Source organism: Clinocottus analis, unplaced genomic scaffold, assembly GCF_023055335.1.
Source record: "Clinocottus analis isolate CAN_PGR_092001 unplaced genomic scaffold, fCliAna1.0.p SCAF_16, whole genome shotgun sequence".
In the NCBI taxonomy this organism is placed as follows: Eukaryota; Metazoa; Chordata; class Actinopteri; order Perciformes; family Cottidae; genus Clinocottus; species Clinocottus analis.
The window spans coordinates 5,091,688-5,111,357 of record NW_027175887.1 but is presented as its reverse complement, the minus strand read 5'-3'; the positions used below and the strand labels follow the sequence as shown (position 1 = coordinate 5,111,357).

Genomic DNA, 19,670 nt, shown 5'->3' with positions numbered 1-19,670 from the left:
GGTTGAATCTGCACTAATGCATTGGTGCTTTGTGTTTTACTTGCAGTAAATGGACATTTCAAAAGAGAAAGTGCTAATAACTCATTGGTTATGACAACAGTTGGCACTGTGGGAAAAAGGAGAGGTTATACTTGTCATATGATTTAAACCACCTGCATTAATATCAAAAGAACTTTTGGGCCACAACACAACAAACTGTAAACACGACATTGCCTCCTCATGAAGTTGCTTTTGTTAGTGTGGGTTTGACATTTTGTGCTAATTAGGTCAATGATTTATTCAAGAAGTTTTTCAAGAAATACATTTAGGTCTTAAAGCGACACGTGAAGACAAAAAACAATTAGCTGAGAGCATGTTAGCATAGAGTCCTGCAAAAAAACATAAAACATGGAAATGAGTTGTTTACACTTCTGGTTTCTTCGTTTCAAAGTCGATGTCAATGGGGTTTTGGTTCGGTGCCTGATGTAAGGTCTATGGCCAACATACATGTTCGAGGTTTGAACATGTCTAGCACAAAATGAAACTATGAAACCGCTTCTGGCTGTTGTGAAGATTATCTTGCCGAAGTAAACTTGTAAGCAATGTTTCTGAGACGGGATCTAATTAATTCATTCTTAAGTCCAAGTGGACGCTTGTGCCAGATTTGAAGAAAATACCTCCAGGTGTTTCTGAGATATCGCATTCACAAGAATGGACGGACGGAAACATAATACTTTGCCGCTGCCGGCGGCGTGTATGAATATGAAAACTTATTCGGCTCTTTGAAGAGCAGGACTAATGTAAGGTAATAACCAGATCAACATTCATCTACAGGAGAGTATGTAGGGGGTTTCCCACATGTGATCATGTCAGAAAAAACCTTTTCCCTTTCAACTGCCTAATTATTTTTTAAATGACTTTACACACTGCAGCCTTAGTAAATCCCAGACATGCGGTATTCTTTTGAAGATTATGCTCCTGCTGCACCCATTTTATCCTCCAGTTTGGGCCTTTTGGATGTTCTCGCACCAGGATGTGCAGTAGGAAGAGCATTTATTATCCCTGTTTTCACCCCTCAGAGCAACCTGGTCGCTCTAATAACCATGAGCATCAGTTAAAATAACCCGATACCGTGGATTAGACTGTTTCATTTAGCATTTAGACGTGCAGGCGGTATATTATTTGAAACAGAAAGAAACAATATGGTCATTGTTGTAAAGGCACCAGGTGTCTCCGCAGCTGCAGCTGTGTATTGTTATCACTGAACAGAATCGCCGCTCTTCAGTGATACGTGAACAAGGAGTGTGGGGTTAAAACCCAAAGGGGGGGTCAGGCAGGCTGGGAGTTCAAGAGGAAGATAGCAGAGGAGGCGATAGGAGGGAAAGAAGGGAGAGCAGGGGAAGAAGCATAAAATGGGGGTGAAGATGATGGATCGAGAGAGCAATGAGTGGAGAGCGGGAGGTGTGGACGGATGAGATGAGTTGCATTTTGACCATCATCGCTGTCATGTAGAGATGCGCTATCTCGCCTCCCCTGTCATTTTCTGTCGACTCTGTTATTTCACAGTGGCCCATTGAGGATGCTATATATTGTTTTCACTGCAGCTCAAGGACAGGAAATCAAAATGTGTTTTCCTCTCTGGCCGCCTTGTCCACCTATTTGGCTATTCTTCTCTCCTTCTGTCCCCCCGTCAGTGTTGCATCACGAAGACATTTAAAACGTTGATACAGCATCGGTATAATTAGAACACATATTGACTGTGTCGCTGCTGCGTATGTGTGTGTTTGGGCGCGTGTGCAGTACGAGTCAAATTCAGACTAATGACCCTGAGAGCGATCATGACGCCAAGGTTTTCAGGATCTCTGACTTTGTTAAACATTTCATTTGTTGAAATCCTGCGTCTCGTGTTTTAAAGAAAAACACCACAAAAACATGGGTGTCTCAACAACATTGTGTCACACTTGTATTTGGTCTGATTAGTATTTGGTGAAATGATTACACTACCAAAGTGCATGATTCATAAATTAAGTCAGACTGCTTGGCACAGCTCCGCCGTCATTGTGACCAGCTGAAAACAATATGAAAATTGGAAAGAGTTGACAGTCAGAGTATTAGAAAGCTGGGCACATCTCCAGTGATGATGGGAGGCTTCCAAAGTACTTTGAAAGATGCAGGTAAAATATTGAATGTAATATTTGCTGTTGCCTCTACAGACAGCACAGTGGCTCTTGTGTACTATGATGACAGTGTCATCACGCGTTGCAACTGCAGGCCTGAATCCTGATTGATTTTCATTATAGCTCAGGCCCTGTGTTATTAATCCCGAGTGCAAAGAACAAACACAACCCTGTTCAGTACTCGGACGGCAGAGATACACTCTCATGTGTCTGTACGGCACACAGGCGTTTGTGTCATATTTTAATATAATAAAATACTTTAAGTGACACGCCTCTCTGTGGCTGAAGACGCAACACAAACTATGTTGTTGTTGTTATTGTGGATGTTACTGTGTATTGTTAGTCTGAGAATAAGCATGTTTGGAGGAGGTGGGGGGGGGGGGGGGGGGGTTCAAGGGAGTCGAGCAGACAGCAAAATGAAATAGGGGTGTTATCGACCAGACCCTGAACCCACCACGATTTCATCAATCATGCGACATGTCACACACACCAACATGCAGAGTAAACGCGCTGTGGAACGCCAGCGATACCAGACACACAACCAATCTACATTTAAAACAATCACTCTAAATGACCTTTCTATTAATTGGAAAAGAGAGATGAGATCCTAATGCAGGTTGCTTCATGGGATACTCGCACTGTAATACATTCAGCCGTTTGAATTAATTTTTGGATTCTGGGTCAAATTTGGATGAACAGCAACTGTGTTTTGTTTCTAACTAAAACAACAAAGCAATTGGAATTTTGTTTTACACTGATTTAATATTCTCGTACTGATTTAGACCCTTTGCAACAAACAGACAAACTGAGCAATTAAGAACAAATATGTATCTGAAACAAAGTTAAAATATTCCAACGAATATGTAAGGAACAGCAGTGGAAGAAGTACTTTTTACTGAACCACAGCACCACAGCGGCCGCATGAAGTGCACCAGTGTGATAGCATCAAATTATGACTATTGATGTGTATGTCACCATAATAGTGCACATAGTGCATATAGCATGATAACTGAGAGAAGAAAAGAGCTGAAAACACATGAAACCGTCTTGTTTCAACTTTGTTTTTGTATCTTCTCTCTCTGTCTTTCGGCTGACATGAGAGGAGGAGGAAGAACACGGCTCTTTGTTCCCGAAAAGTGAGAAACGATGGCTGAGACCGGTCTCAACACAGATAGGCAATGCACTCTGCAGCCTGTTGCGACAAGGTTGTGCGTGTTATTGTGCGTCTCGATGAAGATTTGTGTCTGAGTGTGTGCGCTTGCTGGTGCTAGTGGAGAAAAAAACAAAACAGGTTGGATAGTTTTAAGGACCAGTCCATGCAGGGACATTTCTTAACTTTGGAAAAGAAATGGGGCTGAGAGGAGGAGAGAATGAATGGTGAAGAGAGAGAGAGAGAGAGAGAGAGAGAGAGAGAGAGAGAGAGAGAGAGAGAGAGAGAGAGAGAGAGAGAGAGAGAGAGAGAAGAGAGAGAGAGAGAGAGAGAGAGAGAGAGAGAGAGAGAGAGAACAGAGCATGTTCGAGACAAAGGGAGACCAAGGGGGAACGAGACGAGCACAAGCATACGAATATGAAAAGCAAACAGAAGATGAACGAGGATGATGGTAAGAGATGAAAGTAGAGAGCAAAGTAAAGAAGTGAAATCTTCCTCTCTGTGCCATCCCGTTCTTCCCCCTTCTGAGTTCCCCCTCATCCACACTCTTGTTTCATCCCCCGTCCCTGCACAATGCTGAAGATGTACGGCGGTTCGGGCGATACCAGCGAGCGGGTAATTATTTTTTGGACTATAAAGAGAAGGAATGGTTGGAGATGGTCGGATAGGGATGGATGGTGAAGGCTGAAGGAAGAGAAGAGGGGGGGGGATGGATGTCGAAGGTGATGGATCTTTTTCTCTTGTTTAATCTCTGTGTTTAAGTTTAAGCTTTCCTGTGGGTGCGATGGTGTTTGGAGATTAGAGTTGAGATGTGATTACGAAGGCAACGAGCTACGGTGGGTAGAGGATGAGAGGGGAAGGATAGATAGGAAAGTAAGAGACAACAATACACACTCACAGCCACATGCAACAGAGCCGATTGGTTGAGGTCCATTACTAATAACAACCTGAGTGAAATGAGTGCTTACACTAATAAATATGAGCTGTGTTGTCTCATTAGCAACAGCGCTGTCATGATCTGCAGATAAATGATGATGAGAATAGCAATAAAACGTGTTTCATTTGGATGCAATCTCCTCTGTCGTGGTATAAACTGCTCCAAAACGACAGTTATGAGTCAATGGTACTTGCTTTGAATAAACTGCAACGCTATTGACCCGTTAGCGATCAAGCTAACAAATATGCTGTCGGATGGCAAGTTCTTAGGCCTAGAGATGTATGGATGTACACAACCATTTGTGAATGACAAATTACAAGCGGCAATAAGCTAATTGAACACAATGTATTTCTATTCAAGCTATACACATTCATTTGCAACCACGAATGCTTTGAACAGGAGGCTACTTTACTGTACTCTCAGGTGACAGTATGTCTCCCTGAGTAAAATGGTTCAGTATTCTTCTCCCCTCTGACTGAAAGTACTAAAACGATGAGGAAGAAACAGAAGGTCGAAGGGCAGATTGCAAAGAAATGAAGATATGCATAATAGCTGAGAATGGCGAGATGGCGATGAATAAAAATGAGATGGACGGCCGGACGAATAGATGTACCGATAGATTTTGAAATGTAGAGTCGGTGGTGAGACAGAGGAGCAGGAGAAAGAGAGATGACCAGCTATACACAGGCAGCGATAATGCTTGCTGCTGTGCGCGCTTCAGCAAACATCGACACGTAAGCAGTTGATTTTCTGTCGAGGCGACTTGGAGCCAGCGTCAATCCACACTGGGACAAGACCATTACCGGGATCACTGGAGTGAAAATGGAGCCCACGCTGGACGGCCTGTTCTCAACCTCCATGTAGACTGTACACACAAGCGTACGCAGTCAGAGAGAGAGGCTCACAGTAACTCACACTCTCTCCAGTTCAGAGGAGTTAGCCAAACATTGTTTGACTGAATAGACGGAGATATAGTCACACACTTTAACAATGGAGCCTCCCACAAACCTCCTACGGTGCCTTCAAATTAGAAAGTCAAAAAGGACACAGATCCTTTTCAACAGCCCACAGCCGTGATCAAAAATAAACCTCTCATTATGATGTTATCACACTTCATTTATCTAGAATTTCTCCTCTTTTCAAACATAAAGTGGCATGTGGTGTTTAAGCTACGTATGGTCGATATCTGGTATGCTAATTTGGGTGTTTTGGCTTTGATGAAAATCTGATATTAATATCTCACGGAAGAAGAAGGACGGGTGCTTTGGCCAGTAGCTGCAATAGAGGAGAGGAGGCAACGGGGCTTTTGTAATGTTGATGCGGAACAAAGGGAAGATGTGGGAAAGGTTATGGAGTACGTTTGGTATTTTTCAACCTGGAACCTATTTTCCCATGTTTCTGTGTTTAAGTAACTGCTGGGAACAACACAAGAACGCCGCAGACAGCAGCCGCTAAAAGATGCTCAACGCTCGCTGAAAGTACTTGTTTTTGCGATGTTGCTGTATGACATCGCTGGACACTTGGATGAGAGGAAGAGATGCTGATGTTGAGTTTGTTTTGCTGGAGAGCAGTCGTCCACAAGATTAAGCTGATTTTGACAGTGTGGATGTTAAAGGGAGATTTCAAAAACAAGACTTGGATTAGTTAATTAAGACTGAATTAAGCAAAAAGGTAAAAGGTGCAAACATGTTTTATTTCTTTATTAGGTTCATTGTATTAAGTTGTGAGGGCCCAGGTAAAAAATACGAACGTTAGCATAAAAAATAATCTGTTGCGCTTTCGATGGGTAAAAAAATACTTCACTCTGCGGAGCGCCGACTTCTCACTTTGCTAGAAGTTCCTCTACACGCAAGATTTGTCTTTAAATACAAGGAACTGTCGTATTAATTTAATGCAAGCATTTACATTTCAGTCTAATTCTCCATCTGCTCGATATTAGTTGCAAGAGCAACGAGTTAGTGGACAGCCAAGTGAAGTTCCTCAACCCCTCACACACGGTGTGTGTTTACGCTGCGCCATCGGGGAAATACAGAGATCAGAAGAGAAGTGTGAGTGCAATTTTGATTATATTCTGTCCTACGTTTTATCTATTCTCAATGCCTTTATGTCTGAGGTAAATCACTTTGAATTGCCTTGCTGTTGAAAGGTGCTATTGGAAAAAAAAAGTTGCAGTGCCTTTGCAATTTTTAATGTACTTCACTGGGAGCATGATGTATGAATATGCAAAATCTCCTGCCATCTGCATGCACACTCTTCTGCGTGATGCCTGCTACATCTTTCATTCAAGAGGACAGAGAGAACGAGAGAAAGACGAAGATGAGGTGAAGAAACAGGAGGAGAAATAGCAGCATCCAGTGTTGTGCAATTGTTTGACTGGACGAGGGAGGAAGAGGAAGAACTGGAGCATTCGCACACGAAGAGGACCGAAAACGTGCTGTGGAGTCACTGCAGCAACAGTTGAGCTGAGGAACTTCGGGCTCTGCAGCAATCTGTCTCTCTGAGCGCTACTGCACTGAGGTGTGGTGCGGAGTTACAATCACAGCACAAGCGACACAGCGGCGGCTCTCGGACATGTGAAGACACATCTCTGTCCGTGTACACAGACGTATGCACACGTCTGGTGCCGGAGGAAGTATTGAGATTGAGAAGTAGAAGTCTTTTATTCATAATGCCGAAGTCGTAGTTGGACTAATATTACTGGTTATTATATTTATTTCATTTTTCAGACCCATGGGTTCATTTAACAACAAACACAAATACAACGACAATATATTAAATACAATACGAGGACACATGTATAATCATGAAGTGAAAAGCAGACTCTTGTTCCAGTGTTTCCAGAAACAAGAAGAACACTTCGTATCACTGTGTGTTAAGATTTTTAGGATTTCCTTTTCTGACTCATTTATTCATCATTTAAATTGGTAGATCAAATATTCCTCAACACAGCATGGGAAGCGGGAACATTACGAGTCACAAACAGATGACTTGCACTTGTGCATCTGAGAAGCTTGAGCGAGATTCTGAGAGCATCGTTAAATGCCACCTGAATCTTTTTCATTGTTGCCTGACTGCACCACAGGTGGGCTGCACACAGAGGAGCACAGTCGGCTCCAAAGAGAGCAGTTTTCACATCTTCTGTACACATATGAAATGTACCTGCCAGCATATTGGCTGGTGGGTGAAGTTTGCAACACTGCCGCTGCACATCGTCATCATCACTTTGGTCATTCCTGAAGATGTGACCCAAATATCTGACTTTGTGCAGCACATTCAGCTCCTGGTCTCCCATAAAAGAAAAAGTCAAATGTATCTTCTGATCCTCCTTGGTTGTAGCTATCATGATTACCCTCTTTTTAGAGTCGAATCGTATATAGTAGTGCACACCAGACCTTGAGCAGACGCTGAGCAATTGCTGTAAACCAGCGCCATAAGGAGACGGGACCAGTGGATCAGATGGTTAATAAGACTTTCCCCCACCAGACATCCTGTCTTACATCCTGTCTGACCAGTTATCTTATAACTGGTCAAGATTAAGCTAAATATAACTACCCACATGCTGTTGGGTAATTCAATCTATAAATAAACAACCCACTCCATAAACTAATCACATGTGGAAGCAAAAATCTTTATCTGTGAAGTAGCTGTCAGATAAGTACAGTTTTTACTGTACTAGTAGGAGTTTTATATATATATATATATATATATATATATATATATATATATATATATATATATATAATATCAATTCATACGTATGTACCTCCTAATTGGAAAAGGAGGTACTCCAGTACTGCATTGCTTACAGTATTTGGGAAACGTAATTAATTCCTCCACTGGCACGATTCCTCTTTAAATCTGATCCTGAGTATTGCTAGAAAATAAAAGGCACCAACCTAAGTTATCTAAGCTAGCTGCGTAACCTTAGATAGTTAATAAAACAACCAGCGACTGGATTATATTTTGTCTGATAACCATCATTCTTGATTTCTTTCTCGCAGTAACTGTACATCTAACTACAAAGCACAAATCAGTGAGTGGACGCAGCGGGCGGCATCACGGGGCGCCAATCAACCGGCCTGCTCCCAATAGACACGCGATCTGAGCGAGCGCTGCACTGCTGCAGTTTATTGATTGGTCACATGTGAACAAGACATGTAGGTCAAGACAACAACGACAAACCAACCATATTTTTGGTTTGGTCGGATGTGTGAAAACACACGGGACTGTGCTGCAGCGCGGCGCTGCTTCTGTGAGCCGTTGACCTCAACTTTGCTGGTTAAACCCTTTAACCAGATGAAGAAGGTACAACATGTAAAATGCGTCAAAGAAAGCGCGAGGCTGGTGCATGAAAGCCAGCAGCGGGCTGAGAGCTAAGCGTGTGTTTTAGTGCTGAAAATAAGTGTGTATGTTTAATCACTTCTGCAGTACAACTGCCAGAGATCACTCTGGCCTTCGTTTTAAAGAGCATTTTACTGGCAAAGGGAAGCATAAATTAAAGTCAGTAATGAAATGTTTAGGTTGACGATATTCATTATTCTTACCTAAGCGTGCATAGATGCTAATAAAATGCAGAAACAATAAATAACCTTGTTTATTTGAGTGCACTTTGGTCGTGTCAAAGTTTGCACTTTATCCTGCTGTAGCCAGAAAGAGGTTATTTTATTAAGGATGGAGGAAGACGAGGAGGAAGTGAGCTCAACAAGCCACACTGCTTGAGTCAAAAATAAAAAAAATAAACAATTTTTAATGCAAGGAGAGTATAGAAATCACTCCAATAATAGAGGTGACACAGCGCGGAAGCCTGAAGACCCGTTTTACATCAACCAGTCATGTTGAAGAATTGTTTGATCTGTTTCGTGTCATATTCCGTTTGAAATTTTAATTGATTTTCTTTTTTTCTTTGCGTGCAGAACCTGCAAACCTTTGGTCAAAATGAAAAAGCAACTAAACCCCGCATCATCAGTTTGTACCACCTTCAGGCCTTAATGCAAAAACCTCATTTGGAGTGCACACTTCACCATAAACTGCTCGATTCATCCGGCCACTGCTGTAACAGTTTTCAGGGAAGCGGAGCCGCGTGCACGTGCGTATCTCTTGGCTCTGAATACCTGTCATAGCCGAAGATGGAGAGCACCACTGCGGCCGAACAATAAAGGAAATAGAAAGCGCTGTTGATGAAACACAATACGATAGAGGAATAAAATGGTTGTTGGGAATGGTTGTTTGGATCCCTAGTGGGTCGTTCAATCGCATGTGCCCTTGAACACACGGCAGTTCACTGGAATAACTTATGATAAGTGGTACAATGATATTACATTGAGTGATAGTACAATGAGTAAGTGTGTGTGTGTGTGTATCAGGAGGAATATTTCTCTATTAACAGATTCAGGTATCAAGTGGTCACTTGTTCTCCCAAACAAAAGCACAAGAGGCGATCTATCCGAGTAAAGTGTCGCCATAATCACCGTGACATTCAAGACATGATCGGCCGTGTTAACAAGGTCACCGATGAAGGTGATGAACACAACGCTTGATAAGAGTAATCCTTCCTCGTCAGCACTTGTGCGTGCGTAACGCATGAACAGGATTGTTTGCATGATTAGTGATGTGAATTCATAAGGGTCCTTCTAATTAAGCACAATCATTTTCTCCATCAACGCGCAACGTTTTGCTTTGCATGTCGCTGTTTTTCTCAAATGACAGTTTTTCACACCGTTCCTGTTCACGGCTCCGGCTCATTCAAAGTGACGCAGACAGAGTCCATAAGCATACATGGGCATTTGAAGCATATTACTCTGGTGCTGGCTTCCGGCGCAAGGAAACAATACCTTTAAAAATCCTGCTAATAGTCTAGAAAGTATTGATGGTTTGGCTCCTCGGTACATGACGGACTAAAACCCAAACAGGCCTTTCAGGCAGAAGTCTTCTAGCTGAACCCAGAAGTAGATCCAGATGAATCCAGTTATTCTGTTCCTGATCTCTGGGACAAGCTGCCTGATGACACAGAGGGGTTTTCTGATTTCTTTAGAGATATTTGTGCTTCATCACGGGACAGAGACGCTACAAACACATGAAGATCTCGTGATGTTTTGATGTAGATCAAACTAGCAGTTCAAATTAGCACAATCTTAAATATTAATAGTACAATATTTGACTGTTCAGTCCCTACTTTCACTTTTGGTACTTTAGGTGTAACTTAACAATGACTTCTTCCACCAATGCCTGGATGTCTGGTGGTTGCATGTATTTTTTGAGCGTGCAGAAGACAGCCTGTTCTTATTCGGTGCTTCTTAAACTGGCATTATTTCGTTCCTGGCATTTAGATTATTGATGCAGTTGGCGGTTAAGTGTTGTTTTATTGTCTTCAAAGTGCTTAATGCACCAGAAGCAGTGTTTTGAGTTATGCTGTGCAAGGGTATTTTTATAGTTTGATTTTATGAAGGCGTATGCGCCAAATATTTATTGGCCAACAGCTTAATTGCAACTGGAACTGATTATTACGGCTACAGATTACATGTTGGTCTCACGTCAGCACATTGCTGCTCCGGGCTTTTTGGCACCTTGTCGACATGTTAGCTGAGCTGATTTCTACCAATTTGCCTCAATGATAAAAAAAAAAAAAGTGTCAGCTTCCAACATTCTTGGTAAAATAACCTGTTTTCTCCCTGAAAGGACCTTGTGTGCGTCCTCTTTCTTCTTCCTCCCTCTATATTCACTCTTCGCCTTCAATGAAGCCACAGTCCATAATATGATGAGCTGATCTGTCGTTAAAAAAAACAAAACTTGATGCGGCCTATTAATTCCCACAGCTGAATCCCGTATCAAAGGATATGATTCATTTTTAATTTAGCTTTGCAGCAGTTTCCACACAACAGACGCAGCAGCAGACAGACTGAGAGAAAAACAAAAACACAAACAGCCGCTTGGGAGGAGAAGCAGTGGGGGGGGGGGGGTCGTCTTATAATGAGAGGGATACGTGTGTGTGTGTGTCGGTGTGTGTGCGTGTGCGGGTGCACATGTGTGTTTGGGGCTATACATCATTGCACCGCTGCCTGTTATGATTGCCTGACCCAGGGTTTCAGCGCATTACCACCTTAACAGCTTTGTGGCTGGATTTATTCGTTGAGTGCACACAGACACAAACACGCACACACACACAAACACGCACACACACACACACACACACACACACACACACATGTTTACGCACACAGCCGCACCACTTTCTTGCTCACAACTGGGTGTCTCGCTGTCAAATGTATGCAGGTTGAGAATGAATTTTAAAATGAGGATGCTTTTTGGTTTTTGGGGGGATTTGACCCGTGCTCATCCGGTCTGCAGTTTCTCACGGGGAAACTCAGATACGATCCAAAATCGTGACTTTGTTTTTCGTAATTGGGGTCTCAAACGGAATGGATTTTGGGATATTTACATTTTAGCTGACAACCAACAATCAGCGGTTTCTGCTTCTATTATTTCTGTTTTGTCCTGAAACATCATCTCTCTTCGTGTGTCAGTGCGCTCGGGCAATCACACAACTTGAGGGAAGGGTACTCTTTTTTTCTAAATTTGAAACCTTTTCAAAAGTTTGTGTTTTCTATTTGCTTACATTTGTGTCACTTCACCGACTTTGTGTGCAAAGTGCTGCCTCTAAAATGTGTGTTTAGGCTGAACACACCCTTATAGTCCGCAAGACATGTTTGGATAAAAAGACAATTATGATCAGTATAACTAACCATTTATCAGTCATGAAATCACATTTTTCCCTCAGCCTACCCGCACCATAATCCCCCAAAATCTTTCCCAGAATATCTCAGAGAGACCTGTTTTTCCCCAGACTCACAAAACACGTTTGGATTACCAAACTCCGATGAAAACTGATTATCTGTAAGCAGTGAAAAGGATGAAAAAAGATCTTCCAAGTACCTTGAAATAGGCTTTTAATAAGATATAATAACCCCGACACCAAAGCAGTTTAAACTAAACTTCCAGGTCCATCCTAAAAGGAGCAGAGAGGAGCCCAAAGGTGTTAAAACAAGCCCTCAAGAGTGAAAATGTCTTCTCAGCAAGTTTTGAAAGACTCGATAATCATTATTCATGCAGCCGGGCCGTGAAGCTAACCAGCCATCCACAGCTCTCAGTGGCAAATCAGCTAAGCCCTTCACTCATCAGCACCTCCTCTCTTTTGTAACTTTCTCCCTTTATCGCTCCCTTCCTCACGCTCCAGTGGACTGTCCTTTAACTCCTGGACCACACCAACACAGCGTTAGCTCGGTGCTCATTGGCTGAGTTTCCCCAACATAGCCTTTCTCCCATGTCCCTGTTCTGTCTCTATTAAAATATCTCTGTGTCGTCTCACACACATCTGAACTTCACCTGCAGCTGCCAGGAGCTCCTCACAGGACTCTTGTTGGTCCGAGCCGCCGTGGTTTCAACGCGAACGCGTCACTCGGGGTCTGACAAGATGGATGTCCGTGTGATATGATTATCGCGGGATCAAGGTAAACCCCCCTTGTGCCACTGATAGTTTGCAAATGTGATTTCCCTGAAGCAACATGACGGCACACACAGCCCCCCCTATGTGTGTGGGTGACAATTGCCTGATATGTGTTTTTTTGTATCAGGTTTCCTTCATACCCATTGTATTCAATGGAGGTTTGTGATGTGTTTTACGGCCCTGATGAAGGCTCCGATCCGAAACGCATTGGTCTGTTCCTAATACGACAAGTGAGTCACAGTCTCAGCCAATCAGAGGACTCATTTCATATTTGCGAATACGAAAAATTGATTGCTCAAAAAAAATTGTTCTCGTCATGATTGCGCCTTAACTAACAGCTTGATTTTAAAGAGGACTGGTAGCAATAATCATAGATTTCCATCAGCTATCTTAATTATTTTCATTGGGGAAAATGTTTCCATCCTGGAAGGTCAAAGTGAGCAGAGCGTCTTGCTCAAGGACGCTTCAGCAGGACGCTTGCCAACATCTGTCCTGCTGATTGGAGGCATTCACATGTCGCTTCTGAGAAACTTCAAGAACGATGCTGAATATCTTTTGACCTGTATGTGACGACGGCAACCAACCAGATTAAAAAAAAGATCTCCCAAACAATCATTTCTTTCAAGTACAGAGCGCCACACATAACTGTTTGATTCAGGGGAGAAAACTGGCCAAGAGCTGCAGCCTTCATTGTGTTTTGAGTGGCTCAGTGAAGTATAACACTAATGCGTGCTGATGTCCACCGCTGTCCTCCTCTTCCTCTTCCTCATCCTTTTCCCATCCTGCCCTGCAAGGTTGAGAGGAGGTCTGGTAATGACAGGGTTTTAAAGGAGCCCCAATGGCCCGACTCTTAACACCCGATGGGCTGGTCGGTCACACCCACACTCTGTCTCCATCTCTTCCTCTTCCTCTCCCACTCTCCCCCTCACACACACAAACACACAACCCTGTTCTCTACACTAGAATTAGCCGTTGGCTGCACTCCAGTCAGATCCGCTCAATAATCCACCCTTCCAAAAAACCACCCTCTCCCATCTCATTGTTCACTGGAGGCCACGCATTGCCACAGTCATAGTTGTGTCACAGCAATCAATCACCCATCAATGTGAAACCGCAACACTGATACAGAGAAAACACCACACAACTGCACGGTAATATCCCCCAAACTGCTCCCCCACTATCGCCGTCCATTTCCCACTCCCTGACCTCCAGCCGGTCCTCTCTCTCTCTCTCTCTCTGTTGCATACAAACATCACACCCATTATCACCTCTCTGTGATTCAGTCACTTGATTCATTACCCAGCTGGTGACCTTCTCACACATATGCATAAACACGTTCATTGACACATGCAGGAAATTACACGTGTACATGTACATGCATGAACACATGAGATTTCATATTATGGATCGTTTTTTTGTTGTTTTTTTTACCTTTACTTATCCCATTCACGCTGTATTACTTTGAAAATGAAGGTGGCAGCTTGTTCCCTGTCTTACTGGGAGTTTAGCGGAGAGTCAATATTAGCTTGGTGTCTGCATCAGCGTCGCCAGATGTCCGATAATTATTGTATTCGTAGGATAATTTTGCCCTCCGTCTGATGTACAATCAATAATGGCCAAAAGTGCCATCATGTACAATAATTTGATCATTTTGTGATGCTTTCAATTGGTGCTTGGTTTTAGTCGGCGCTGTCTCATTGGAGAAGCTGCGTTAGCTTGGTGCAGGGCTGCAGGTGAGGGGAGGACATTAGTCTGTACTAAAAGAGAAGTGAGCCAGTAAATGTCTGCTGGCAGTATCTTATTTTCTTGTTTTTTGTCTACCAATGAAATAATAACTAATGCCATCGCTTTGTTTAGAAGTAATATGCTTCATATGACACTGTAGCCAGATGTTGACGAGCCCATTGGAAAAATGGCCGGTTCTCCCGATGGCCAGTCCAACCCTGACAACCAAAGCCAAAGAAGAACTCAACAGTCATATTAACGTCATCTATGGGACAAATTATTGGGACTTTTATTCTCTCATCCGTGGGTTGCCAAAGTACCACTTCACAACTCTTTATTTTATCCTCTCATCCCAACAACATGAAGCTGGACAATATGAATATAATGAGCAATCTATTGATCTGAAAATGATCTTGATTTTTGAAAATGTCAAACATATGTATTGTATAGAAGCAATACAAACATTTAGACATTTACGAAATTAGAAAGCTTCTTACACAGTTTTCAATGAGCTGATTGAATAAATCTTTCCAGCAAGCCAGCCGTCAATTGAAGATAATCTTGTGAAACTAAATGCATCAGTAGCATAATGATTGTTGGCAACATCGACATCCTTATCATTGCCATCATCATGTATTCCCCTGCTAATAATGAACACATCTATCGTCTACGTATTAATTGCCAACCCCCTTCATGACCAACGTCATCCACCTGTCTCGGTTCATACCTGGAGTTGGTCATGTCCGTCTGTCCTCCCTGACTCTTCTCCAGCCCGAGCTTGGTGAAAATCCCGACCAACACCATGATGGCCACCACTCCACAGATAATATACACGATCATGTGGGTCCGATCCTTGTCCGGTTCCTCTTGGACCTCTGTGACGGGTTTCTCCGGCTTCCCGGTGTTCGCCCATACGGGTGTGTCGTAGTTGGAGCAGGAAGTCTGGTCCAAGCTGTGGATTTTGAACTGGCAGCAGAACCGGTAGAAGCAGGAGCCGCAGCAGAACAGGTAGATACCTGCGTTGCAGTTGAAAGGCGGGTCCCACTGGCCCATGACATCATAGTAACCCCAGCAGCGGTTACCGTTGGAGGGAGCCGTTTTGTCCTCCGCTTCCGGTGTCGGGGTGGCCAGCGCGGCCTCCGGGATCAGGGAGGCCTCCGTTGTCTGGTTGTCGGTGGAGACCTGCGCAGACGCCTGACCTGACGGCCAAGAGCTCAGTCCACCCAGAGAGGTCAGGCCCAGCAGAAGGGCCAGGGAGAAGCTCACCAAGAGCGGATGCACGGAGGTAGCCATCTTGGTTTCACTCCAGTGTCTCGCTGTGGCTCAATGCCGATGTGGAGGTTTTATGATAGTAAAGCTTCTGGGTTTTTAAAAAAAAAAGAAAAGAATATCAGAATTATATATCCTTCTTATCCAGATCTTCAATTTATAGTCACTGAACGACAATATGAGCTTTTTCGGTAGGAGGAATTATTGAGATAGAGGTTTTAGCCTACGTGCATGCCGGGAATAAATAAAACAGCATTGACTTTGTTTCTGTGGGAGGTTTAATGCACACAGTTACAGAGGGGTAGATTGTCGTCAAGGGACAGAGGAACAAGTGAGTGGAAGAAATCTATCTCACATCTCAACAGGGGTAAGTTCCTTGTGAGCAGACACTCACATGCACAGACACATCACAGTCCCCGGCTGTTTACAGTATGTGTGTTCATCAAGGCAGATAAATATTCCAAAATTCAGGAAATGTCACCTTTCACAAAGCCATACGTCATCAGCAGACAGCAGAGGCGGTTGTAGACTAATCCAAATCCGGTGGCTTGGAGGGAATGTAGTTTAGGAGGGCTTGTTACCTACGAAGGAACTTGCCTCTGGCATTTCCTGCACTAAGCTCCCCTGCTGAGTGGTTGAATAATCCGTGAAAAGTGAGAACTCTTGGTTCCTGACGACGTTTGCAGAAAAAGAAGGCGGATTCCTCTCAAACTTGCAGATAGTCACGGGCTCCCACATGAAAGGCTTTTTGCTCTTGAGACGGACTCATATTCCTGAGTGGATAACAACTCTAATGCTCAACGCTGGAGTCAAATCAGTTCTGATGTCCTGGAAATACTCTGACCAGAGCGCAGGGTTTTCCTCTGGAATCGTCGGTCCCTGTGAGAGCTTAACTTGCATCTATCATCCCCCTACTCTCAATGTCACTGTTCAAAGGGAGCTTTTTTATCCTCGTGGTGGGCATCTTTTTCGCTGCCACCTTGCTCCACTGTGGTGAACGTTACTCCTTCCTTGAGATGTGCAGCTCCAGCCTCTGTGAGGGATATTCAGTATTGAGCTTTTTATTTTGTAACGACTGCGCAGGATATTTCCTTCCTGTTTCCAGCCAAAGACCCAACAGGTAACAACAGCTGAGCAGTGTTCTTTAAAACATTGCTCCAGGCTCTCGTCAAGCTGAAATCCTTTGATGATTACAGTCCAAAAGCTTTTGCACCTGAGGCGTGTTTTTTCTCATGCACACACACACACACACACACATGCACGCACGCGCACGCACGCACTCTCAAGCACACACACAAACACTCACAAACAGCTCAAATCCCCCTGGTGACAGTGCTCCGTCAGTGTCGGTCTGTAGCTTTTAAGCGAGACAGAAGCAGTCCAACGGCTTGTTCGTCCTCGGCGTGTGCGGGGCTCCTGTTGCTGCTGCCTGCACCCTCCACTGGCACCCCTCCTCCTCCTCTGCGTGGATCCCAGGGTCTCTCTCTCAGACCCGGGACACCAGCTGGGTGATCTGTCTGTCAGCCTGCTCAGTCCTGCCCTACAAGTGCTAAGACTAAAAAAGGAGAGGAGGAAAAGAGAGAGGTGGGAGAGGAGTGGTGCTGATGTTGTGACACTGAATCTCTGATCTTAATGTCTCAGCGCTGCTGCATCCAGCTGTAAAAATGAGATGCTGGGACGGCTTGGCCAGAGTGGAGGGTCCCGCGTAATGGATCCTGACGGTTGTGTCTCTCCTTCCTTGATTTGCTTTTGGCTCAGTTTTTGATGATCTCGCTTTGTTTACTCTCTGATCATAATCTCCCTCTAAGCTCTCTTTGATATTTTTGCCTCTTTCGTTCCCCCACAACTTACCTCCCGCTTTCCTTTCAGCTCGAGCCGGGCTGTGCGGGGCTTTTGTCGTTGCTGAGGAAATACCAGCGCGGGGTCAGAGAGCCCGTGGACTGCCCTCTGCACTTTCAGTGTCGCACTTGTGAAAGCCTCATTGGAATAATACTCTCCCAGCCCGTGCGGAGGACAGAGACAAGTGGAGATGCGACAGCCAAACAGCCGTGTGGCAATGAGGGCAGATCAAAAAATATCCTGTTTTCAAAAGAAGCCCCCTTGGAAATATCGGACTGCCTGCAGCAGAAGCTCTTTGTTGTTCAACAACTCAGTTGCCTTTTATCCAAATTTTCCATTTGCATCAATGTATTTTTTTTGTCTTTTTTTTTTTCCCCCTGGACAAAAGAAAATTCTCAAAGCATTAATATGCAACAGTTTTTAGGCAAATCATCTCCCAATTTGTCATGCAATGGATTTTGCTGTCAATTCAGTCCTTGTCCGGCTTCAGCTTCTTTGAAAACAGTCATAATTTGATATATATGTATAGGAATTTTATATATATATCATATGTATGTGTTTTCACTGGTGCTCTGCTTGTGGGATGATCCAAACAGAAGTGGGACGAGAAAGGAGAAGCAATAAAATGCTTCCTTTTTTTATTATTCCATCCTCTCCCTTTGTTGTTGCTTCTTCGTCAGTGTGTATTCCTTATGTCCTCGCCGCCTCGGGTCTGCTCAGTGCGTCTTTATCCCGTCCGCTGGTGATGCTCGCGCTGCTGCTACTACTGCTGCTCTCTGCCAGGACTGGATGACAATGTACACTACACACACTCTCCCTCTCACTCACTCCTCCCTCTCCAACTCACTCCTCCCCTCTCTCTCTCTCTGTCTCTTCCTCTCTCTCTCTCTACACACACACACACATATGTCTTTTGTGCGTAAATGAGCGCCGCTCCAGCCTGCTGACTCTCCCTTTCACTCTCCTCCTCTGTCTCTCATTATGTGTCACTGACACTTTTGTCCCACGTTCTTCTTTTCTTTTTTGGCTCTCGACTATCAAACACACATGTTCCTTTCATGTCGCCTACATTCCTGTCATCTGTTGTGCATCCATTCGGTTCACCTGCTGTCTGTCTAACCTTTTCAGTGTGCATGCGCAATGCATGTTTCTGTGTGCGCCTCCGTGCGTTCGTGCCTGTGCGTATAATTACTGACACCTTTGCACATCCCAGTCTTTGCGCGAGCGTGCCTGGAACATGTGTGATGCTGCAGTCTATAAGGGCTGATTTAGAGAAGGGGGGAGGGAGAGAGGAGTGGATGGAGGGGTGAGAAAGAGGAAAGGAGGAAGGAAGAGTGATATAAACAGAAAAGGAAGGGGGAGGCAGGAAGGGAGAAGGAGGGCAGGAGACAAGAGGGGAGCAGAGCAGCTGCCAAAGAGAGGGCTTGACAGAGAGGAGCTGGGGAGCGAAAGAGGAGAGGAATTATCGCGGGGAAGGGAGGGGGATTAAGAAACATGGGGAAAGCGACTGGAATAGGAACTGACAGAGGAATAGAGGGAGGAAGAGAGGAGATAGGAAGGGGGTGCAGACAGGTAGGAGGGGGGAAAGCTGCGTTTTCGTGAAGGAAAGAGACATATTAGACCTGGATAGAAAGAGAGAGGCAATAGTCATCAGTCAAGGCCTGGGAAAATTCCCAGGAAATTGACTGAAGATAGAGATGGAGACGCAAAATGTTATGAATTTTGAATAATCCCAGATAATAATGTTGAGTGTGAACTAGATTTTGAAGACGCAGAAGAAGTAGCGCCTCTGGGTCCGACCATGAACCGGGCAAACCTCATCAGAAAACACTGAGAGAGAGAAAAAGCAGCGACGGAAACGATGCTTAATATTTTATTCTGTTTTTAAGTGGCGAACATTTTATTCATCTTAAATATTCAATTTTTTTCCAAACTTCTTTTTTTTTTTTTTTACATAAAAGCTTGAAGGCTTTTCTTTCATTTCCCTGTCATAGTCTCCTTTTCTATCTTTTTGTATTTTTTTCACACACTATCCGCAAACTCATGCATTTGAGCCACACGGTTTGACTTCTTTTGTTGTTGTTTCTGCTGCAA

General features: G+C 43.9%; 1 protein-coding gene across 3 annotated transcripts in view; it reads right to left on the bottom strand.

Moving 5' to 3' along the window:
* Positions 1 to 18,370, bottom strand: part of LOC137786569 (protein shisa-8) — an 88,388-nt gene extending 70,018 nt beyond the window's left edge. For 2 of the 3 annotated variants that reach the window (XM_068578523.1, XM_068578525.1), the window contains exons 1-2: positions 16,093 to 18,370; positions 15,196 to 15,828 (exon numbers count right to left, since the gene is read on the bottom strand). In XM_068578523.1, the coding sequence (XP_068434624.1) occupies positions 15,196 to 15,761 (566 nt within the window). In that variant the 5' untranslated portion in view covers positions 15,762 to 15,828; positions 16,093 to 18,370. The remainder of the gene's footprint in view (positions 1 to 15,195; positions 15,829 to 16,092) is intronic. The other variant, XM_068578524.1, reaches the window with a different exon arrangement.
* Between the last annotated feature and the right edge of the window lie 1,300 nt (positions 18,371 to 19,670).